We start from the raw sequence: 25767 nt of genomic DNA, 5'->3' as shown, positions 1-25767 counted from the left end.
GAAATTAATTGCTCATTAAATGTTTGGCAGAATTCACTTGGAAATCCAAATGGTTCTGGTGATTGTTTTTCTTAGGGAGCTTATTGATAGCTTATTCAGTTTCTTTTTTTCTAAGATGGGGTTATTTAAGCATCATATTTCCTCCTCAGTTTATCTGGGCATTTAAAAAATGTTTTTATATATATTTTTGTAAATATTCATCCATTTTACTTAAGTTTTTACATTTATTGGCATGTAATTGGACAGAAAAGCTCCTAATAGTTGTTTTATTTTTCTCTTCATTAGTGGTGAATTCACCCTTTTTATTTTTGGTACTGGTGATTTGGCTTTCTTATTTTTTAAAAATTGAATTAATCAATGTTTTATTATTTTACTTTATCTTCATAAAACCAGCTCCTTAGTTTTATTTATTAGTTTATTAATTCATTGATTTTCTCACTTTCCGATTTTATTAATCTCTCCTTTAATTTTCAGTATTTATTATTTAACTGAGGATTTTTTTATTTGTTCATTTTCTCATTTTTTAGTTTCATGCCCAGATAATTGATCTGTACTTTCTCTTTTTATTGTTGTAAGTATTTTAAAATATACATTAAGTACTGCTTTGGCTGCATCTCATGAATATTGTTATGTTGTCTCATTTTTGTCATTCTCTTTAATGAAATTATTGTTTCTCAGATTTGTTCTTTGGGCTAATTATTTTTAGTTTCTAACTAATGTTTTTAAACTTTAAAAAAATTACATATAGAAACAATTTTTAACAATTGTTTTCTGATATTTTGTGATTCAGATTCTCTCCCTCCCTTTCAGCAGTATACCAGTGCTTTCATGCATGAAAGCAATATATATTTCTATATTTCCCATGCCATGACTGAAGATACATATCATACATACAATACATGTATGAAGGAAATAAAGTGAAAGATGGCATGCTTGATCTGTATTCTAACAGTTCTTTCTTTGGCTATACATAGCACTTTTTAATCATGTGTCATTTGGAGTTATCTTAGAACCTTGTTTTGCTGATAATAGTTTAGTCCTTCATAGCTGATCATTGTATATTTATGTTATTGTATCTCCTGTTTTCCTGGTTCTGCTCACTTCACTTTGCCTCAGTTCATATAAGTCTCTCCATGTTTTTCTCAACTCATCCTTTTTGATATTTCTTACAGTGGAATAATATTCTATTACATTCATATGCCACAAATTGTTCAGCAATTCCCTGATTGATGGATACCCCCTCAGTTTTCAATTCTTTGCTGCTAAAAATATTTTTGTATAAGTAGGTCTTAAATAATTTTTAGTCAGTGTTTCCACATAAAATAAAAAAATTCTTACCTTCTCTCTTAGAATCAAAACTATATATTAGTTCCAAGGCAGAAGAATGATAAGAGATAGAGAGTAGGAGTTAAGTGACTTGGCTAGGGTCACACAGCTAGGAAATGTCTGAGACCATATTTGAATCTAGGAACTTATGTCTCTAGGCCTTACTTTCAATCCATGGAACCACCTAGCTGCCCCTTCCACATAGATTTTTAATGAATGTAATTTTTCTTACATTATGGTCTGAGAAGGATATATTACTATTTCTACTTTTTTGCCCTAATAATGATAATGTTCTTAGTTATTATTATCAATATCATCTTCCCTATTAGGAATGTAAATAGTTTAACCTTATTGAATCCCTTATGATTTCCCTTTCTTATTTACTTTTTAATTCTTTGCTTCAGACCTATATTTGAAAGACAGATTTTCTATCTAACTGATTTTTTCCTCAGGAATCCTTGAAAATCTTCAATTTCGTTAAATATCCATTTTTTTCCCTGAAGGATTATATTCAGTTTTGCTGAATAGGTGATTCTTGTTGCAATCCTAGCTCTCCTTTACCCTCCAGACATCATATTCCAATACCTCTAATCCTTTAATGTAGAAACTGCTAAATCTTATGTTATCTTGACTTTGGTTTCATGAAATCTGAATTATTTCTTTTTTGACTCTTGTAATATTTTCCTCTTTACCTGGGAGCTCTAGAATTTGACTGTAATATTCTTGGAAGTTTGCATTCTGAGAGCTCTTTCAGGAGGTGAGCAGTGGATTCTTTTAACTTATATTTTATCTAATGGTTCTGGGATCTCAGGGAAGTTTCCCTGGATAATTTCTTTTTTTTAAATAAAATTTTTTAAAAATACTTGCTTATATATGCTTATATACATAATAACTGTCACCTACAATAAAACATTTAAATAAACAGATGTATAAAAAATGTGTAAAACCACAAACTCCACATTGCTCACAATTTGCTTAAAAATATGTAAATTACATATGTATGCTAATATAAACATCTTTTACTTTTGTGTTCCCTTTGAGTTTTTTTACTTTGATTTTTTCTCTTGATTTTGTAACTTTTTCTTAAATGTAATACTATGCATTAATCATCTTAATATTGTCTTCCCTTTTCATATTTTCCTTTTCTTTATATTTCCAATATTTGTCATTTCTAAGAAAAAAATGTAGTTCATTACATTCAAATATCACAATTTTTTCAGCCATTTTTCCTGATTATTGCATTAGTGTTATTTCTGGGTTTTTTTGTCATTACAAATAAAACTTCCATGAATATTTTCATTCATACACACACACCTTTTTACCCTCTCACTAATGCCCTCAGTAATGGGACCCCTGAGCATGAGCAGCTTAATAACTCTTAATGTATATTTCCATCTTGTTTTCTTAAAAAAAATTATAGCTGCTCTAGCAATGTAATATTACACATAAATTTCTTGAACTATGATGTCTAGGTTTTTTTTAATCATGACTTTAATGTAGTTCAGTAATTCTTATTTTCCATATCAGTTTTTTCAATGAGTTATTCATGTTTTCTTCTATTTTTTTCATTCTTCTGATTTTGTTTTTGTTTTTTTATTTTAAACCCTTAACTTCTGTGTATTGACTTATAGGTGAAAGATTGGTAAGGGTAGGCAATGGGGGTCAAGTGACTTGCCCAGGGTCACACAGCTGGGAAGTGTCTGAGGCCGGATTTGAACCTAGGACCTCCCGTCTCTAGGCCTGGCTCTCAATCCACTGAGCCACCCAGCTGCCCCCTCTGATTTTGTTTTGACCATTTCTTGATGTCTCATGGAATTATTAGCTTCCATTTGCCTAATTCTAATTGTTAAGGAGTTTTATTTAGTGAATTTGTATACCTCCTTTTCTATTTGGCCAACTCTGCTTTTCAAGGCATTTTATTTATTTTTTAACCCTTACCTTCTGTCTTAGAATCAATACTGAGTAGTGGATCCAAGGTTCAACAGCAGTAAGGACTAGGCAATTGAGGCTATATGATTTACCCAGGGTCCTACAAGCTAGGAAGTATCTGAGGCCAGATTTAAACAACCAGGACCTCATGTCTCCAGGCCTGACTTTCTGTCTACTGAGCCACCTAGTTGCCCCTCTTTATTGGGTTTTTGTACTTCTTTTACCATTTGACCTATTGTGTTTTTAAAAATTTTTATCAATAGAATTTATTTTCTGGTATTTTAGCCCTTTCCTCTCCTTCCCACACTATAAACAGTATCATCTGTCATATATATATATATGTAGAGATTATATCTTTCATGTTTCCATTTTTCAGTTCTTTCTCTAGAGTTATTCTTCAAATATTAAATCTGGAGCTATGCATAATGTTTTCTTGGTTCTCCTCATTTTACTCTTCATTACCTTTTGTAGGTCCTTACAAGTTTAAAAAAATTAAAAAATTTAAAAAAATTAATCTGATAATTGTTTAGCATTCCATCACAATCAGATCCCACAATTTGTTTAGCCATTCCCCAATGGATTGGCATCCCCTCAATTTACAATTCTTTGTTACCCTAAAGAGAACTGCATATAGAGAACATATAGGTTCTTTTCCTTTTCTTCTCTGATCTCCTTTGAAAACAGACCTAGCAATATCTAAGGGTACATACACAGTTTCATAATTCTCTGGGTATAATTCTAAATTGTTCTCCAATTGATGGACATCCCTTCAATTTCCAGTTCTTTGTCATCACAAAGAGTAATATAAACATCTTGGAACATAGAGCTACTCTTCCTTTTTCCCCCCAATCTCCTTGGGGAAATAGATCCATCAATACAACAATAATATTTCTGGGTCTAAGAGTATACACAATTTTATAATACTCTAGGAGTAATTCCAAATTTTGCTCTTCAAAATCGTTGGACCAGTTCACAGTTTTATCAACAGTATATTGGTGATTCTCCATTTTTTTCACATTCCCACTAACATTTGTCATTTTGCCCATTTGTCATTTTAACCAATCTGGTATGTTTGAGATGATACCTCAGAATTCCTTTGATTTGCATTTCTCTAATGAGTAGTGATTTATAATATTTTTTTCATATAGCTATACATGGCTTTGATTTCTTCATCTAAAAAGTGTCCATATCTTTTGCTTATATATCCTGGGGGGGGGATGGCTCTTATTATAAATTTGACAGTTTCCTACATATTTTAGGTATGAGACCTCTATCTGAAAGATTGTGAAAATTCTTTCCTAATTTTCTTCTTTCCTTCTAATCTTGGCAACATTTGTTTTATTAGTACAAAAACTTTTCAACTTAATCTAGTCAAAACTATTCATATTATATCTCACAATGCTTTCCATCTTTTGTTTACACATAAATTCTTCTCCTATCCATAAATCTAATAGGTAGTATATTGTCTGTTCTTCTGATTTGCTTATGATATCGCTATTTATATCTTGATCATGTATCCATTTTGATCTTAGGGTGAATGGTGTCTGTACCTAGTTTCTGCCAAACTACTTTCCAATTATCCCAGCAATTTTTACCAAATACTGATTTCTTATCCCAACAGTCTAGGTCTATACTTTTGTCAAATTCAGTGCTACTATAATCTTTTACTAATGTTCGTCATATGTCTCTTCTCTTCCGTTGATCTACCTTTCTGTTTCTTAGCCAATACCAGATAGTTTTGATAGTTATTCTTTTGCACTATAGTTTTAACATTTGGTACTGCTAGACCTCCTTCTCTTACATTTTTTTTCATATATATGTTCTTACAAATGAATTAGTTGTTTTTCCCTAGCTCAGTAAGGTAATTTTTTGGTAATTTGATTGGGATAGCATTAATAAGTAGATTTGTTTAGATAGGATCATCATTTTAATAATATGGGCTTTGCCCATCTATGAACAATTAATATTTCTTCAATTATTTAAGTTTTACTTTCTTTGTATAGAAACGTTTTATAATTATGTTCACTTGTTTCTGGGTTTGTTTTGTTACTTCCAGATATTATATTCTGCCTGTTGTTATTTTAAATGATTTCTTTCTTTCTTCTCTTCTTGAAGAACTTTGTTAATAATATATAAAAATGCCTATGATTTATGTAGGTTATTTTACATCCTGTTACTTTGCTAAAATTGATAGTTTCAACTAATTTTTTAGATGAATCTAGAACTTTCCATATATACCCTCATATTGTCTGCAGAAAGAATTAGTTTTATTTCTTTGCCCATTCTCCATTTTACAGAAGAGAAAACTGAGACTGAGATACAAATTAAGTAACCTTGTCCACGACCACTCATGTGTTTGAACTCGAGTCTTCCTCAGTTCAGATGTAGTACTCCAATCACTGTACCGCCTGAGTGCCTCAAATGTCAAATAGTTAAAACACATGAAAAGTGTTTTCTGAGCCTATATTTCTTGCTTTGAAATGCAAAATACATGAAGTGTGTATATTTTCATTTTCTTATGGGTACTCTTAAATTTAAGGATAATAACATTACTTAAAGTAGTAGCCTCAAGAATAAAATTTGTTATAAAATCTTAATTGATATGCTAATTTGCTCATCCTTATTATTGGATCATAGTGAAGTATTTAATCATGACCATAACATTTTAAAAAAACAGTGGCAAAGTTTGAACTTATCAAGGCAGTGACTATTTTAAATCTTTTCTTGTAAGCAATCTCCATTTATATCTTAGATATGTTCCTGAAAAGGTTCATATAATTCATATTAATAAATTAATTACATTTTAAATGCTCTTCTGGTTTGCTTCTTAGTGTAATCCTGTTCAGTCCTTTTTAAAGTAATTATTTAGAAATATTTACTGAGAATCTAATATCTAGCTCAAGGTCCAGTTATAGTTACTATGAGTTATGACAGAAACAAGACCCTATCCCAATACTAATGGAAGTTATAATCCAATAGCAGAGAGAAAAACATGCATATGAATGACTATATTACAAGGTACTGAAAATACAGTAGAAATATAAAGTAATGGTATAGTTTTAGTCAGAGCAGTTACGTACCTAGTAGAGGAGGCATTTGAGGGGCATTTCCTGATTTGTTTCTATATAAATCGAGATTTTAATATATAATATTACATTTGCTTAAAACAAGTTATAACAGATTGACTAGGCATCTACCTAAAGATATAACCATCAAAAAGATGTTATTTCTTGACCTTTCTATGGGGCTTCAAAAAATCATTTTAAGATATGTGCTGTTAGTTAAGTTTACACACTCCTATTTTATCTGTTATGCTTGTTTTATTTCTATGTGCTTTGTGTTTGGAGTTTAAAAAACAAAAGCTCTGGGATAGTTGCCATCACAGATGATGAAGTTTATGTGAATATGAACTCAATTTTTTAGTTTATGTGTATAAATCTTATCTTTCTAGTAAACTTATAAGTTTCCTAAGGGTAGTGGTTGTATTCTTTTTTTTTTTTTTTTAAACTGACTATGCATAGCCTAGATTTAGGCACAAAATAGGCATTTTCCATTTAGTTATTGAACTGTTGAATTGGGCATTGATCTTTTGGCATGCTTAATAAGTCAATTTTCATTACTAACTTGTTATGACAATGAATGACATTCTGTACAGCAGACTCATTTAATTTCTGTTTGCTGTCATTCTAAATCTAGGACACAGTTACATTGATTTATAGAACTTATAATGAAAGGGATGAAACTGCTTCTGGAAAAGGTGGATTTCCAGATTTACAAGCTGAGTCATTGCAAATGAAAGGTAAGAAATTTTTTTAAATGCAAAAAAATTCCAGTCTAAAAAGATTATTTTACTTGGTTATTTTACACCTTTTTCACTTTGACTTTTAGTTATAGCACTACACCTAAGTTCTTCTATTTAAAAAAAAAAGGAGACTTTTTTTTTTTAAACCCTTGTACTTCGGTGTATTGTCTCATAGGTGGAAGATTGGTAAGGGTGGGCAATGGGGGTCAAGTGACTTGCCCAGGGTCACACAGCTGGGAAGTGGCTGAGGCCGGCTTTGAACCTAGGACCTCCTGTCTCTAGGCCTGGCTCTCACTCCACTGAGCTACCCAGCTGCCCCAAAAGGAGACATTTTCAAAATGCTTAGTAATATGTTTATTTGTGTTCTGTAGCATTTTGGGGGATAATATTTTCTTAGGAATTTTACCATCACCAAAAGTAAGTGTTCCAGATAATAAGTTATATGAATGTTATAATTTTTTAAAGAGAGAAAGGAATTTTCTTTGAGTTGAGTTCAGTTCTGTTATATAAGATATTTAATTGATAAAGCAAAGGGGGGTTATCAGTAGTAATAGTGGTAATTCACGGAAGTTTGTGACAGTTTTGCTGTAGGTTAAACCCATGTAACCAAATTTATTTGAACACATTTCATGTAGTTGGATCACTGTAAAAGATCACTGTAAAAGACTATTTCTCATTCTACTCCATTACAGTTTAAACATTTTTTTTAAATCATTCAAACCTAAGAGTATTTAGTTAATATGGGAACAAATATTGCTATCCTAAGAATTATTTAAAGTTTCTTTAGTGGTTTTTTGAAGTCCTTGATAGGACCTGAAAAAGAACAGGTAATCTTTTTTTGATTGAATATTGGGATTTAGAAAAAGAAAGTATATGAATCATATGGCTTTAGAATCTTATTGAAAATTACCTCAGAGGGGGCAGCTAGGTGGCTAAGTAGATTGAGAGCCAGGCTCTCAATCTAGATGGGAGGTTCTAGTCCTAGGTTCAAATCTGGCCTCAGACATTTCCTAGCTGTTGACCCTGGGCAAGTCACTTAACCCTCATTGTCTAGCTTTTACTACTCTTCTGCCTTAGAACCAGTACATAGTATCGATTCTAAGAAGGAAAGTGGGGGTTTTAAAAAGAAAATTACTTCAAGTTGCATAATAAATCTCCTCTACAAGATCCTTAATAAGGTTAGCCAGTACATCTTAATTTTAACTGACTCCTGTACCAATATCTGTGTTAAGCCTCTAAATTGTGTGGAAATCCAACCTAAGGCATTCTTTTTTGTTTTGGGATAGCTTAAATTGTTAGTTTTTCCCTTTATTTTGCTTGTCTGAAACTTCCACCCATTTTCCCTTCTTATAACTAAGCAATAAATCATATACTCTAACTCCTGGTCCCACAAGATAAATTTTAAGATATTTTCACACACATGGATTATTCTCTTTTAAATCTTTTCTAGGCTAAAATATCCTCTGTTCTTTTAACTGATACTCCTGTGACATGGTTTCAATTCCTTATTCTCTGGACAAACTCTACATTATCAATGTCTTTCTTATAATGTGGTCCCTATGACTGGATGTATTACTTTAGATTTGGTCTGATCAAGGGGAATATCATAAGACCATCACTTCTCTTATTCTAGACATGTTTTTTCTATTAATACATTTCAAGATTATATTAGTTTAGCTAGATGCCAGACAACACCAATGACTTGATTCTATTGCAACCCCTTAGGATTTTCTCACTTTTTCCTTTCTTTCTTTTTTTGCCCTCCATCTTATATTTATGCAGTTACTTTTTTGAACCAAAATGCAATATTTCAACTTTATCTTTGTTAAATTATACCATATTAGATTCAGCTTTCCATTCTATCCTGTCAAATGTTTTTGGATTTGTATTCTGCGATCTGTTTTGATAACTGTTCCTCCCAACTTGGTGTCATCTGTAAATTTAAGTATACCATCAATGCCTTCTAAGGTATTGATTAAAAATACTAAGTAACTAGAGGCAAACAGAATTTTGAGATCTTCTCAAGTTGACATCAAACTATTAGTCTGGGTCTGGTCATTCAACCAGTTCTGAATCTGATTTTATTATTGTCTAACAGTTCTCTTATCTTGTCCACAGGAATAGTATGTGGGACTTAAATCAAATACTTTGTGAAAGTCTAGATTATATAGCATCACTATTCCCTTGATCTCTGAGTTTAGTAATCTTGTCAAAAAAAGGAAATAATGTTAGTCTGAATGACTTTTCTTTAAAAAGTTTTTTATTATAAACTTAATAAGTATCAACAAAGATAAATATTTTATTTTACAAAGAAACACCAGAAAGGGAATTGTATGGAAAACTATAAGGTGTGTTATATAATTTTCCCCACTATGTATATCTTGTTGGGTTTTTTTTGTAAAGTTCAGATTTAGTATGTTTTTAAACAGTTAATAAGCATTTATTAAACACCTTCTCTATGTCAGGAACTGTCCTAAGTGCTATTGATATAAAGAAAGGCAAAAGACAGTCCTTGCCCTTCAGCTTAGAGTTTTAATTGAATGTCCGGTACCATCCTAGTTGAGTTTAGAGAGCATCTGATTACATTGGTGAGTCCCCAGTCAAAAAGATTCTTCCCAAACATTATGAGATGCACTACATCTGATATATACATTCTGGTACAGAAGAAAAACTGAGGCCCCAAAACAACACAAAGAATTACATTAAGAATAGCAAGGACAGTGATCATAGAGGTACCAAAAAATCCCCATAGACAACATTAGTCCCAAACAATCAGCAGCCAGGGTCAACCTGGACATGAGCACTGGAGTAAAGGATTATAGTTAAGGGTATATGGAGCAGGAATTTGTTTGATTGTGCATATTTGTTGCAAGGTTTCCTTCCCTTCCTCCCCCCCAAAAAATCTGAGGGTTAGGGTGAGATTAAAGACAGAAAAAAAAAGGTTTTTTGTTAATTTAAAAATTAAGTCAATAAAAATTAAATTAAAGGTAGCCTAGGTTTCCAGTAGGTAAGAAACAAGAGCAAGACCAGTGCAGGCATGGGAGCTTCACTTAGCAAAGGCAGTGAAGGGATACATGAAATTTGTTTCAGTCAGCAAGCAGGCCATTTAGAGTTTGTGAAGGGAAGTAATATTAAATCAGTTGGGAAAGATAGGTTAAAGTCATATTGCAAAAGGCTTCCAATGCCAAATAGAGGATTTTATGTTTCTGTTTCAGAAGCTGAAGGAAGATGCTGCAGGTGATTGAGTAGGGAATTGATGATAAAGTTTTATTTAGGATGATTGATTTAGTAGCTCAATAGAGGACAGACTGGAGAGAAGACAGTAGAAGAAGAAAGAGCAGTCAGAAGGCTATTAGAGTAGTTCATGTAAGAGAATATAAGAGGCAATAAACTCCAGGAATTCCCTATCACCCTGGAGCATATAAAATCCTGTGCTTAGTATTTAAACTCTTTCACAACTTAGTACCCTCCTTCCTTTCTAGTCTTCCTTTAAGCTTATATTCCTACCCCACATACTCTCTGTTTTTACCTTCCTGTTCCTTGAATAAGATATTCCATCTTTTGGCTCCAGGCCCTTTTTCTGACTATCCTCCATGCCTATGGAGAAGCCTTTCCTGATGCTAGAGGGATTGAGGTGTGGTGCAGTGGATAGAGAGCTGGGCTTAAGGTCAAGAAGATCTGCATTTCAAACCAGCCTCCTCATGCCTGCCTTAAAATGATTTTCCCAAGGTCATTTAAGCAGCATGTGTTGGAGGTGAGATTTTAACCTGAGTCCTTTGAATTCAGAGGAAGTGCTTTTTCAACTATACTATGTTTATTTCATCCTATCTTATATTACAGATAGGCAATGTGATATGGTAGATTGAGAATTGAAGTAAAATTTAGACGATAAAGTCTAGTATTGGCTTTGCCGTATTCTAGCCATCTGACCTGCCATGGGGGCTGCTAGGTGGTGCCACAGGGCTCAAAGCATCAGGAGTCAAGAAGACCTAACGTGTTACCCTGAGCAAGCCACTTAACCTTCTGTCTGCCTCAGTTTCCTCATCTGTAAAATAGGAATGCTATCTGTCTACCAGGGTTATGATGAGGTTAGGATGAGATATAATGAAATAATAATTGTAAAAGTGCTTAGCACAGTGTTGGGCAGATAATAAATGCTATATAAATATGATAATGAAAAAAGATGTAGTTTCACCTTTTTTGGCCTTAGTTTCCTCCTCTGGGAAACTAATGAGAGGCCCCTTGGTGTTCAGTGATTCCCAAAGTGGGCACTACTGCCCCCTGTTGGGTGCTGCAGTGATCCAGGGAGGCGGTGATGGCCACAGGTGCATTTATCTTTCCTATTAATTGCTATTAAAATTAAAAAAAAATAATTTCCAGGGGCGCTAAGTAATATTTTTTCTGGAAAGGGGACGGTAGGCCAAAAAAGTTTGGGAACCACTGGGTAGATGAATAAGTACTGGATTTGAAGTTAAGAGATCTGCATTTGAATTCTGTCTTTGACACTTGCTCTTTGACTGTAGGTGAGTCACTTTCCCCTTCTGGACCTCAGTTTTCTCATTTGTAAAGTTATACAACAATACTTGTACTACATATATTTTGAATTATTGGGGGGAAAGGTCCTTCTAAATACTTCTAGCATTTTATAAACATGAGTTACTATTTCAGCTTTTTGTCTTATCTGCTGGATTTTGGAGTCAGAGCCATTGAGTTTGACACTTGGGTCTGCCCTTACACACACTTGAGTGATTTTGGGAATGTCACCAACCTTCTCTGGGCTTTCATCTCTTTCATGGAACTCTTTTTGTCACAATCCTAGATTTAAGACTGTGTTCCTTTAGCTTCAGTGTCCAGGTTGACCCTTGTAACCAGTAGCTTATTATTTTGGGCTGATCTTGGCCTTCAGCCCTGGAGATTTTGTGTCAAGTCTCTCTAATCACTGCCATAGCTATAATATGGTGTGTGGTCTTGGGGCCTCATTTTTCTTCTTCATGTCCTGAGGCTCACACCTCCTCAATATCCCCTGCCCCTGGAGCCCTTCCCTCTGATTAAATAGTGTAGCGGGTAGATACTAGAGAACTTCTAGATCCTCTAAGGAGGGCACCTATCAGCTAAAGGCCCTCATCCACCATCCTTTCTTCTCTTCCACTCCCTTTTCAGCTTCTCTTTATGTATTGTCGTCTCTTAATAGATTGTGAACTTTCTTGAGGACAGTGACTTTATATTGCCTTTTTTTTGGTAACTCCATCACTTAGCACAGCACTTGTTATAGTGTAGGCATTTACTAAATGTTTGGTTATGAATTAACTGGCCAATTCACAGGAGAAAATAAAAGTGAAATTCAGTAATTATAGCTTCAAATACCTTTTTTCAAATACCCAAAGTGAACCTGAAATTTTTACTCATGAAAGTAAATATTGAGATCTACTTATTTATTTTTTTAAAATATATTTATTTTATTTTTATAACAGAGTTCCACATAAGTTTTCTTTCTTTTTCTTTTTTTTAAACCCTTACCTTCCATCTTGGAGTCAATACTGTGTATTGGCTCCAAGGCAGAAGAGCGGTAAGGGTAGGCAATGGGGGTCAAGTGACTTGCCCAGGGTCACACAGCTGGGAAGTGTCTGACCACATAAGTTTTCTAAAGTTAAATGATTCATATTGCCTCCCACCCTTCCTCCCTCTCTTCTTCAGGAGCTGACAAGCAATTCAGTTTGGGTTATAAATGTATTATCACACAAAACATATTTCCATATTATTCATTTTTGTAAGTGAATAATCTTATAAAACCAAAACCCCAAATCATACACCCAAATAAACAAGTGATAAATCATGTATTTTCATCTGCATATACTATGAGACCTATTTAGGTGGAACTCATAGCCGGATATGCTAAGGGGAAGGATATATGTAGTTCAGAAGAAGAATAGAACTGTATATTTTAAAATTTACTTTTTTAAAAATTATCAACCAATCAAGTGTCAGTGAATACAGACATTTCCTCTGTACAGAAAAGAAAAAGAAGGCTGTAATAACAAACTTGGACGCATCATTCCATACACTTTTTTTGTTTTGTTTGGTATATTTCAAATTTACATGGTACTTACAACATTGCCCTGCTTGCCAGTGTCCTCTTTTTAACTGCCTTCTGCTCTCGTGTGTGTGTGTGTGTGTGTGTGTGTGTGTGTGTGTGTGTGTATTTTTAACCCTTATTTTCTGTCTTAGAATCAATATTAAGTATTGGTTCTAAGGCAAAAGAGCAGTAAGGGCTAGGCAGTTGTGGTTAAGTGACTTGCCCAGGGACCTCCCCTCTCCAGGCCTGGATTTACTGATATATAAAAATATACCTTCTTATTTATATTTTTTAAGTGATCTTGAGATCATAATTATCTTAACTTAATATTTGGAAAAAAGATGAGTTGACTTGAAATTAACTTTTTAAATGTTAAATTTAAGGAGTGGGATGGAAAAAATCCCTATTAAGTTCACAAAAAAGCCTACAAGATTTTAATACTTCGTTGCTGTTGAAATCTAAAATATGAAATAAGTCCATTTGTAAGTAGAAGTAAGAGATGTCATAAGGCAGTTCAAAGAACATTGGATAGGATTCTCATCTTATGTGTGTCACTATGTGATATTGAACAAATCCCTTCTTTTCTCTGGGCCTTACTTTCTTCCTTCATAAAATTAAGAGGATTAAATTGCATTATCTCTGAGATTCTATGATTCCGCAATCCATTTTCAATACTTTTCTTATGTTATCAGTTTAAATAGATAATAGGTAGCATAATATAGTGGTTAGAGTGCTTCACTTGGGGTCAAGACTTGCCTTTGACATTTGTTAGCAATGTAATTCAGTGGACCTATCCACTAAGCCATAGATGATTTAATATCTGCACTGGTGGAAGGAGTTCACAAATTGAGAATTCTCTATCATGTTGCTTTCATCCTTTCCTGAATTAGCATCAGTCTAAATAAATGTTATAGGAAAAAGTACTCTTGTGGGAATTTGAATCTGTGTTGTTTGATGACAGCAAAATTTCTTTATTTGTTCTTTTTTGAAAGTTCTTTTTTATTTTCTTTATCAAAAGGTAAACATCCTCTTCAGAATGTAAAGGTAAGACTATTATATAAATATTTTTTAATTGTTAAATAACTTCCTACAGTAATTATTAGATGCCTCTTATGGCTTAAAGGTACATGATTGATTTTCCATTAGAGAGGCTGATTTCACTGCTTTTATAAAAATTAAGAAATTCAATTTTCCTTCATTTTCATGATGGAGAAAAAATATTTCAGTTTAGAAATAGCTCAGAGTTTTAATGAATATAGCTCTAATGGTAACTGCAATTTCCAAATCTAGCAATGTTTGTGTCATTTACTCAGCAATACTTTATCACGTGCTACAGTTGTTTTTAAATGAGTTTTTTCCTCAGTAAAATTGATTCAGCCTTTTTAGTAAAATTAGGAGCATAATACTCTCCCCAAAACATTACTAATGAAAAAGATTATTAAGATTCCAGTCTCTACTTAGCTGGTTATTGATCCTGTTTTGAATGCAATGAGAAAAGAATTTTTCTGTTGCATTCTTTTCTAAGCATTTTGAAAAAAAACATTTCATCACCATTTTTTGAATTGCTGCTGCTTTCTTCAGTATTTCAGAAGAGCTGCAATTTCATTGGTGTGGCTGATGTGGATTGCAACTGCTTATACCTTGCCAGAGGTGAATTATCTCAGATAGAAATATTCATTACCTTGTGATCAGCCTTTCGGCGATGGAACTTTTAACACTCAGTTTAAAAACAAAACAAAACAATCTTTTGCCAATTCATGCTCAAAACCCTTCTAGTTTGGTAGGAATTTCCAGAACTTGTACTCAAGACGTCTGAGACTTTAGGGTCACTTTCATATCATGTAGACACATCTGATTAGGACTTCAGTGGCTAAATGTTCGAACATTCGGTTGAAATATCATACTAATGTAAAGATGACATTTTGCATCTCTGTTTTATAGTTTATACCTAGGTAATGAAATATTTGGCTTAAGAAGGTAATCTCTGGGGTTTTAGAATCCTTATCTTAAAGAACCACTCAAGACATTTTGGTCTGAGGACACAGCTACTTGATTGACTCATAGAGATGATAAGAAAACTCTGAATACTTGACATGTACTTCCTTTTTACTAGTTAATAGGAAAAATCCTTTTTATGGTCAAAGATTCTTTTATCAGAAATATAATATATTAAAGTTCTTAAAACTATAATTGTTAGCAATAGAGCAATAATGAGAAAAGTTGGGTCTTAATATGTATGGTAAATAATAAACTTTATGTTTTGATGATTGTTTCTTTGTCTTTTGTGGAAGAAATTTGGATTTTTATATTTTTACCCTTTCCTCTTCTAGGATGAAAAACTATCTGCTGAAAATGTAATTTTTGAAAAGCCTCCACCATTTCCAGGTAGTTGCCTTTTGATTTTAACATGATTGCAGATATTACACTTAAAAAAATCTGTAATGGTAATCTTAATTATACCAAAGTAAAATGTTCTTTTATTATTTTATGTTTCTGATTTCTAGCTAATGGAATGTGATGACAAGGGTTGGCATGGTTCCTGTTACAGACAAGAAAGAAAGTGTTGTTATAATTATAATAAATATAGATGGAGATTATAAAAAGTATTAATATTTTAATTAAGGCCATGTTGGAAAAATATAAAATGCCCATGTGCCTGATAAGATCTATTTCAAATTCCCCGCCATACCTTCTCTCCACCTAGCTCCCACGTACCCAAGAGGATGTCCCAATCAAGTCCTTTCTATTTAAGCCACGTTTTACGTTGGCTCACGTCATCACGTAAGACTGGAAACCCGTTGAATCATGAAATGTAGTTTCCAAGTCCCCCAAATGCCCACAGGAAGTTTGTCATATATCTAAATATTTAAAACTCAAATGACCCCCAAAATTCCAAATTACACAGTGTCTACATGTGGAATGTCCTCAAGTTCCAGGTGTTGAGCATAAACATCTAGAGTCACTTTTTGGGGAAAAACTGTGTGTGACAAGTTTGGGAATCTTTATTCCCTGTGCCAGACTTTTGTATTTTATCATAAGTCTGAAAATATTCTTATTGAGATAATAGCACCAAGGATTATGTGCAGTTCTTTAAATGAACAGTTATTCATTTAGATGATATGACTAGTATTTCATTATCTAATGACTCCTATGTGTAGTTGATGCTATGCTGATTGATTTAAGATCCATAATTCTGTAGAGGCTCCTAAAGAAGGTATAACTACAAGAAAATACCAAGTGAATAAAGAATACTTATTATCTAGAGCAGTGATGGGCAAACTATGGCCTATGGGCCAGATGCAGCCCCCTGAAATATTCTATCTGGCCACAGACATTATTCCTAATCTGATGAATACAATGAGTAGGATACAATACGATGAAACTTTGAAAGAGTTGCCTTAGAAACAGACTGACAGATGAGCATTTCCTTTCCGTTGGCCCCCTCTTTAAAAAGTTTGCCCATCACTGATCTAGACCATGATCTGATTATAGTTGGGTGAAGAATACATAGAGTTGGTCTGTTAATATCTTAGATAGGCCCTACAGATGAAAATGAACTGAGCTTAGTTTTGAATAGGTTGTATAGGTTTTGGGAAATTGTTTTATCATTTTAAGGACCCTAGACTTTTCCCTGAAACAAAATCCTTTTTTTAAAAAAGCATTAATATTTTTTCAGTAACTCTATATAGAAGACTTTGAGTAATTAAAAGTTTCTAATCATCTAAAGGCTGATGAAAATATGGTAGACATAAATAGACAACAGTATATTTTTAATTTTTTTTTTTATTTTTTAGAATAATTTTCCACGGTTACATGATTCATGTTCTTACTTTCCCTTTCATCCCCCTTTTTTGCCCCTCCCCCATAGCCAACACGCATTTCCACTGGTTTTAACATGTGTCGTCTATCAAGACCTATTTCCAAATTGTTGTTAGTTGCATTGGTGTGGTAGTTTCGAGTCTACATCCCCAAACATGTCCGCCTCAACCCATGTGTTCAAAGCAGTTGTTTTTCTTCTGTGTTTCCACTCCTGCAGTTCTTCCTCTGAATGTGGGTAATGTTCTTTTCTATAAATCCCTCGGAACTGTCCTGGGTCATTGCATTGCTGCTAGTACAGAAGTCTATTACATTCGATTTTACCACAGTATATCAGTCTCTGTGTACAGTGTTCCTCTGGCTCTGCTTCTTTCACTCTGCATCAATGAATAATAAATTGCATACTCAAAGTAACATTAAAGTTATTATTAGATTGATAAGATTGGAAAAGGAGGTGGGCCAATAATCATGTAGTAATATGAATTAACATTAACAAAGGCTATATGCCTAGCACCATAATATCTAGGTCAGTGATGGGCAACCTTTTGAGCTTGGTGTGTCAAAATTCGCCAAAAAACCTAGCATAACTTGGGTGCTGTGTCACTCAGAGAAAAAAAACCATAATTTCACGATATAGTTTAAGTAACAAAAATGTATGATTATAATATATAACTATTTAATAAATCAAAATAGGTAAATTAATATAGGTAGTTATCTCTAGTGCACAGTGTCTACACTACATTATAACAAATGTTTCATCCTCGGCATGTGGCCCCATATCATCAAAAATGGCTACACGTGTCAGTGGTTTGCCATCACTGATCTAGGTTAAAGCCCAAGGACATTTTAGTCATTCTCTTTGCTCTCAAATATTAATAATTACTTCAGTGCATCTGTAATCTCATCAGTTTGGGTACTTCCTAGCAGATCTTTGATAAGAAGAAAAGCCTCATATACATCAGAATATTTATAATATCACATTTTGTGGTAACAAAAACTGAAAACAAACAAGATGCCTAGAATTATTATGATGCTTCAGTCTGCCTGGGATAGAGAGTATCTAGGAATAGTGTCTGTCCATCATTTATATTTATCTGGGATAGGGAGTTGTGCTGAAGTTGAAAAGGAAGAGAAGAAGTTTATTTGCTTTTGGGAAATTGTAAAGCTTTTTTAGTGACCCCAAACTTACCATGAAAAATAAAGGCTTATCTTTTTAATATAGACATTCTGTTGATATTACTCTGTAGGAGTAAGACACGTAGCCAACTGTCTCCAAAGAACTAAAAATAATATACAGAGGTATAATAAAGCATAATATTTGGTGGTTGTGAGGAGATTGCAACATATAACCAATGAAAGACTTTAATGAACAATAAGAGTGAAAGATGCCATCAATAAAATATATGCCTGGAATAGAAGATGGAACAGTCATGTAGTGAGAACAAAAGACAGGTAGACAAGCAGAATGGTATTGTTAGGAGAAAGTGAGGAAGGCCTCCAGCCTTTTGGGTGGATTTCCGTGATGATGGTTTTATGTAGACAAGAGTTTCATAGGATGGGCAAGTATAGAATGGATTGTTATTTGTATTGTTTTAGGGAATATCCAAATCAGTCTAATAAAAGATTGATTTGAGTAACCAATACATGTATTTATGTAGGGATTTTTAACTTTTTGTGTGTCATGGACTCCTTTGGCTGTCTGGTAAAGCCTTTGGGTTCCTTTTGGGAATAAGGTTTTTAAATGCATAATGCAATATATGTATAAAATTATAAAGAATACCTTTTATATTGAAATGTACTTATCAGAATATTAAAAAAACAAGTTTTTAGGCCTTAAGTTGAGAATCTCTGATTCTAGGGTATATTTGAGAGTATAGAAAGGAATCTAACACACTTTCTCAAATGATATCATAAAGAAGAGAAATTTACTATCATAGAAGATAAAGTTTAGAGAATGTGAGATCAAATTGTGATAACTATAGAAAAACATTCGATTGGCAAAAGCAAAACACTCTTTTAAGTACTTTCCTCCAACAGGTTGTCTCCTGTACCTATGCCAAAATTATGTATTATTTCATGAGAGAAATAACAAAACGTTAAACCTTATTCAACTCTCTGATATTACATGAGCAGTAAAGCAGGGAGATATATACTCCTGCAAATATGCTTGTTGCTATCATGGAAGATATTCATTATAGAGTTGAAGTCAGAGAGAAATTTACTAGAGATTATTAAGTCTACCAGATATTCCTGCTTATGGGCAATAATATTTTTTTCATTAAGTCTTGGGTCATTTTGGAAGTTCTTAAATGATATTCCACAATCACTCAAAAGTGTTTGGCTTAAATCATCTATGTAGGAAAAATCAAATGGGTAGAGATTGCCTATTGTCTAGAACAGTGGTGTCAAACTCAGATAGAAACATGGACCACTAAGCCATACATGAGGATTCCTCTAGGATGCCTTTTGACTTAGAAAATCATACATGTTTATTTTTTAATTATTAAAATAATTCAGTTCAGATAGAAACTAAATTTTAATCTGTTTTGGCCTGCACTCAGGAGTGTTATGGGCTGCGTGTGGCCAGACTATGAAATATAGTTGAATATATATATGAATAGACAATCACTAGGAGTCATTTATCAGTTCATCTAATTGGATAGACACTGCAGGGAAATGGGCATGAAATTGAATAGACAGGAATACTAAAAACAAGTGTCATGAAAACCCAGAGAGGAACCAGTGCCCCGGGCAAGAGAGTGGTTAGCAGTGGCTAGTCAAATGCTGCTAAGAGAATGAGGATTCAAGAGACAGAACTAGCAGAAAGCAGGGCAGCAAACTCCTCTATCATACTTCCTCCAAATAAATCTAAAAAAGGTACCAAACCCTAATGTGGAAATTCAAGGGGAAAAAAGGCACAGAATCACCTTTCTAGCTTGGATTGCATAGTGATAGAGACTGAGAGGTCTGTGGACAGTGGGCTTGGGGTCTGACCAGGGTGGAATAGGATGAGCAAAGCACTTAGTTCAAGGAGCATGTTCTGCTCCTTGACAAGAGGAGGTCCTAGACCCGTGTTGGCAAACCTGTGGCATACATGCCCAAAAGGGCACACTGCAGTTTCCCGCCAGAGTTTTTTACTAGAAAGCCAGAGGACTTGGGGTAGAGCTGTTCCCCTTCTCCTCTCCATGTGCCTGAGGACATTTCTTTCATTACCCACCCTTCTGCCCAAGAGCCCAATGGGAGCACTTCCTCTCTCCCCTGTCTGGGGTAAGGTGCTGGGAGGGAGCTCATTTGCTGTGTGAGGGGGCAGTGCAGATGGTAGCCTATTAAGTCTGGGGTGAAGGTGATTCCTGGGGTGGGGGTGAAGAGAAGCAAGGTTTACGGGGAGCATAACTCACAGTGTGGCACATAGCTGGAGGGGAGTGTGCCTATCATCACCTGTCCCTCTGCCCAGTGGCCCAATGGGAGCACTTCCTCCCTCCCCTGCCTGGGATAAGCGGGGGTCCAAGGGGTGCGGAGCAGGGGGCAGCACTTGGTCTTTAGGGGGGGTGGGCATGACACTCAGTCTCTGGGGGGTGGGCACTGCACTCTGTCTCTAAAAGATTCACCATTACTGTCCTAGACCTATACTGGGGAGGACAGATTTGGATATGACAGTATGAAGTAGTATGGGTGGGGGAGGCAAAGCTATATGAATTCAGAAGCCAGCAGCAGTGATATGGCTCACCCTTCAGGAGAGGAGTGATGTCTCACTTCTAACTTCTCGTCCCATTTGAAGCCTAAAGAAGACAGGAATTCTAGGCCAAAGAGAAACTTGCAGTTATATTTCTATGAACCAGTAGAGCTTTCCAGCCAGCAGATAGTGGGTAAAACTGGTAGCAATCTGCTGTGGCTTAGACACAAACCCAGAACTAAGTCTGAGGGCAATAATTAGACTTTTCTCTGAATCTGGCCACTATGGGAGAACTAGAAGCTTGCAGATCCCCAATCTGAGCTGTCCTTGCAAGTCTGGAGTAATGTAAAACTTAGTATCCCAAGAAAATAGCATTAGAACCAGCCCAGACCTTGAGCCTCCAGAAGTGCCCAGACTCTAATACAAATTCTGAAGTCAGGAAGTAGACTAGAAGAATGAGTAAACAAAAGAATAATCACATCATAAGAAGCTATTATGATGCTAGGGTCAAAGAAGACATGAACCTAGAAGAGAATGACCCCAAAACATCTATCAGGAAAGCCCCAAAGAAAAACAGCTTGAGCACAAATTCAACTAGAATTTCTGGAAAAGATGGAACAAGAATTAAAACACTTTTCTGTAAGTGAAATTAGAGTGCTTAAGGAAAAAAATAGGTGGAGTGAGGAATGAGAACTATAAAATAAAGAATTAGAATGGAATTTAACAGCTTTAGACAATACATACAAAATCTAGCGCAAGTAACAAGTTCTCTAATGATCAGAATGAAACAAATAGAAATCTGTGATTTCATGAAACAAGACATTAAAATAAAGTTAATAGGTTGGGGAAAAAATAAGATATTTTGTAGCAAAAATAGATAACCTAGAAAACAAATTGAGGAGAAAAAAAATTTAATCACTTTATTATTGAAAGCCATGTCCAAAAATACTAGACATCATATTGCAAGATATCTAATGCCCAGATCTAAGAACAAGAGAGGAAACTGGAAATAGAATCTGCTAGTAACCTCTTGAAAGAAACCCCAAAATGAAAACTCTCAGGAATATCATACTTAGAATTCAGAACTTCCAGGTCAAAAGAAAGAATTCAGATACTGATGAACCATAATTAGAAGAATACATTATTTAGTAGTCATTACTATGCAGTCGTGGAGAGCTTGGAATGCAGTATTCCAGTAGACTTACAGTCGATAATTTAACTATCAAAACTGAGTGTAATCCTACAGGGAAAAAATATATCTTTAATGAAATAGAGAACTTCTAAGTATTCCTAAAGAAAAGATCAGAGCTGCATAGAAACTTTAAAATTCAGGCAAAGGAATTAAGAGAACCATAAAAAGGGGAAAATGAATGAACAGTAATAAAGAATTAAACCAGGATAAATTGCTTACATTCAAATGTGAACAGATAATATATATATATAGTATCCCCTTGGATCCTGGTTATCATCAGAGATCATACAGTCTACTTGAACAAGGCTTAGGGTGGTTTTATTATGTTTTGAAGACCTTAAGAGAAGAATAGAAGGAGAGAGGAAGATGACTATACGAGGTGGGGAAAGGAAAGAAAGATTAACAAAATTATTTTACATAATCAAAGTATACAAATAGGTGTCTATATGAATAAGGAAGAGGGGGTTGAGGGACCTGCTGACAGCTTGACTTATATGAACTGAAAGGAGGGAAAGAATACACACAGTTGGATAAAAAAATACATCTTACTCAAAAGGGAATTGGGAGGAAAACATGAAGAGGAAGGGGAAATTAGGAGTATTGATAAAAATAGGGTTTATTACTAAGCAAAACAACTAATAACTATGAGATGTCAAAGAATGGGATTTTAAGTGGGTTCCATTAGTTTAGGAATGGCTAAAAAAGTTATGGTATGTATAAATGAGATAGATTACTATTGTGCTGTAAGAAATGATGAAAGGGATAGTTTCAGAGAAACCAGTGCAGCAAGAAGTGAATAGAATTAGGGGAAAATTTTATATAATGATAGCAATATAGTATATTGCTTAAAATATGCATGTTTTATCATAAACAACTTTGAAAATTAGAAATTCTAAACATCATGATAACCAACAATGATTCCAGAGGAGTAATTATTAAATGCACCGCCCACCTCCTGATAATGAAGTGAAAGACTCAGATTTTAGAATGAGACATATATATTTTAGACATTACCAGTATGGGATAGTTTAGCTTGAATATACATGTTTGTAATTGTTTTCTTTTTCCATTCTGATTTGGGGGTAGATGTGGATTAAGAGGGAAAGAAGGTGAATTTTTGCTGACTGGGAAAAATAAAAGATTGGGGATTGAGAATATCGTGTTAGGTTTAGTAATTAAATGATCATTGGTAATTATGGCAAGAGAAGTTTCACTTGAGTGATGTTTTTATAAACCAAAGTCTGAAAACTAAAGCAGTTAGCGAGAGGAGTTGTGGTAGCAGGAAGTACAGAGAACATTTTTTGTGCATTTGAAAGGGAGAAGAGATATAGATGATCACTTGTAAGTATCTGTAGGACCAAGTGAGGGTTTTTTAAACATAAGAAAACCTGAAGCTTGGATAAGAGAGAAGGCAACAGAAGAAGAGACAATATATAAGAAGAGATTGGAAGTTAGAGGTGAGGTGAGAAAATGATTGTTAGGGGCAATCTGCTGGTAGAGATGGAAAGGAATGGGATCGAGGCTACAGGTAGAGAGTAGCTTTTGTGAGGATAGCAATTTATTCTTCATCAGTGACTGGAGTAAGGAAAGAGGATTGGGGATGGTTTCAAGGAATTGTGAAGTGTAGAGAAGAGACAAGATAGCTGCTGAAAAAGAACAGTAAAGTATGGAGCTAGGCCTACTGTTGAGGAGTAAGGAGGCTTGAGGGCAAAAGAAAACATTTGGAACATTTAGAATAAGAGAAAATCAATTAGAGAGAAATAAAATTATGGCTGCATCAAGGCCTGGTTGAAATTCAGTAACACAAATTTGTGATGGAGAAGTAATATATAGGTTAGGTCTGTCAAGGGAACTTCCCATATAAATGAAATTGGAGGTCTAGATCAAAAGAAAAGAAAGTTATAGTTCACATAAACTTTAAGAATAAAATAGAATAACATATCCTGTTTGTTATTTTAGTCTTATATTTCAGTATATTTCTGTACCTTATGTGATTTCGTTAATATGAGTAATATGAGTAGTCCTCTTAATAGTGAAGATCTCAAGCAATCCATGCTTTCTATCTTTATTTTTTCAGTGTAATACAATAATGATCTTCAATATTAAATAGATCAAGTGTCCTGTAACCTAGTAACCCATTCAAATTATTAATTTAATCAGCACATTTCATCTTGAGTCCCAGATGTTCCATGTAGTCTCTTCCTTTGGACATTCTGGAGTAGACTTTATTTTCAAGGCAGCTCTGAAGGGAGACCATCCAGTAGATCTGCCTCTCTTGTTACAAGTTACTTGTGAAGGTTCCTAAGTAATTCTGCTAAAATTTGCCAATGACAAGCCTCAATATATTTATTACAACTTCCTAAATTTGCTTTTCCATCATGTGGTGAAAACTGTCTAAACCTTTATAGATCAAACCCTATTAACAGAGCTATAAGGACAGCAAATTAGGAACACAGAAACTTCAGGGAATTTCAGTTTTTATATAACCTTTCTTTTTCCAAACTCTGTAACAGACATGGACAATGTTATTCACAGGTTAAAGGAAGAAAGCCTGACTTTGAAAATGAGCCCTCTAATCCCTTAATATTGTCACACAGATACTTCAAAATAGGAAAAGAGTTGGGGCAGCTGGGTGGTTCAGTGGATTGAGAGCCAGGCCTAAAGATGAGAGGTCCTAGGTTCAAATATGGCCTCAGACACTTCCTAGCTATGTGATCCTGGACTTAACTCCCCCTACCCTCCCATTGTCTAGCACTTTCTGCTTCTCTGCCTTAAAACCAATACACAGTATTGATTCTAAGATGTAAGGTAAGGGTTTAAAAAAATAGGAAGAGGACATGATTCTTTACAATTATTAATGCAATTTTATGTGTAAAAATGATAATCCTATTTTGAGAACTATTCCTAAAACATACTTGAACTTTGTTTACAAGCTAATTGAATACATATGAACAGACACACACACATGAACATGCATAGATGTGCATACCCTAGTTCTTAGATTTTTAACATTTTGCTGCTTTCTCAAAGTTTACTACTTCACTAAATTTTAAGAAACCCTTATCTTCTGTCTTAGAATCAATACAAAGTATTGGTTCCAAGGAAGAAAGGCAGTAAGGACTAGGTATTTGAGGTTAAGTGACTCGCTCAGGGTCACACATCTTAGGAAGTGCCTGCAACTAGATTTGAACCCAAGACTTCCTATTTCCAGTCTAGCACTCTATTCACTGAGCCAGGGCTTAGCTGGCAACCCCCCCCCCCCCACTCCATCCAATTTTATTTTATTTTTTCCTTTTTTTATTTAGAATATTTTCCCTTGCTTACATGATTCATGATCCCTCCTCTCATCCCCACTCTTCCCCCCCTCCCAAATCCAAGCAGTTCCACTGATTTATACATGTATCATTGTTCAAAACCTATTTCCATGTTATTCATATTTGCAGTAGAGTGATCCTTTAACATCAAAACCCCAGTCATATTCCTATTTTACTACATAATCTTATGTTTTTCTAATGCATTTCTGTTTCCACAGTTCTTTCTCTGGATGTGGACAGCATTCTTTCTCATAAGTTTCTCTGAATTGTCCTAGATCATTGCATTGCTGCTAGTAGGAAAGTCCATCACATTTGATTGTGCCATAATGTATCAGTCTCTGTGTACAATGTTCTCCTGGTTCTGTTCCTTTTGTCCTGGAGGTCTTTCCAGTTCACATGGAATTCTTCCAGTTAATTATTCCTTTCAGCACAATAATATTTCATCACCATCAGATACCACAGTTTGCTAAAGTTGTTAATTATTCCCACTAGTCTTTTAGTTGATTTTCTGGCGTTATTTAAGTATACCATCATATCATCTGCAAAGAGTGATAGTTTAGTTTCCTTGTTGCCTACTTTAATCCCTTTAAATTCTTTTTCTTCTCTAATTGCTATGGCTAGTGTTTCTAGTACTATGTTGAA

General features: G+C 34.4%; 1 protein-coding gene across 1 annotated transcript in view; it reads left to right on the top strand.

The window, feature by feature from the left end:
- CEP89 (centrosomal protein 89) overlaps positions 1–25767 on the top strand; it is a 199523-nt gene that overhangs the window by 10097 nt on the left and 163659 nt on the right. The window contains exons 5-7 of the mRNA XM_044664184.1: positions 6952–7054; positions 14149–14174; positions 15461–15515. Coding sequence (XP_044520119.1) covers positions 6952–7054; positions 14149–14174; positions 15461–15515 — 184 coding nt within the window. The remainder of the gene's footprint in view (positions 1–6951; positions 7055–14148; positions 14175–15460; positions 15516–25767) is intronic.

Source organism: Gracilinanus agilis, chromosome 2 (assembly GCF_016433145.1).
Source record: "Gracilinanus agilis isolate LMUSP501 chromosome 2, AgileGrace, whole genome shotgun sequence".
NCBI lineage: Eukaryota > Metazoa > Chordata > Mammalia > Didelphimorphia > Didelphidae > Gracilinanus > Gracilinanus agilis.
This window is presented reverse-complemented; position numbering and strand designations above follow the sequence as displayed.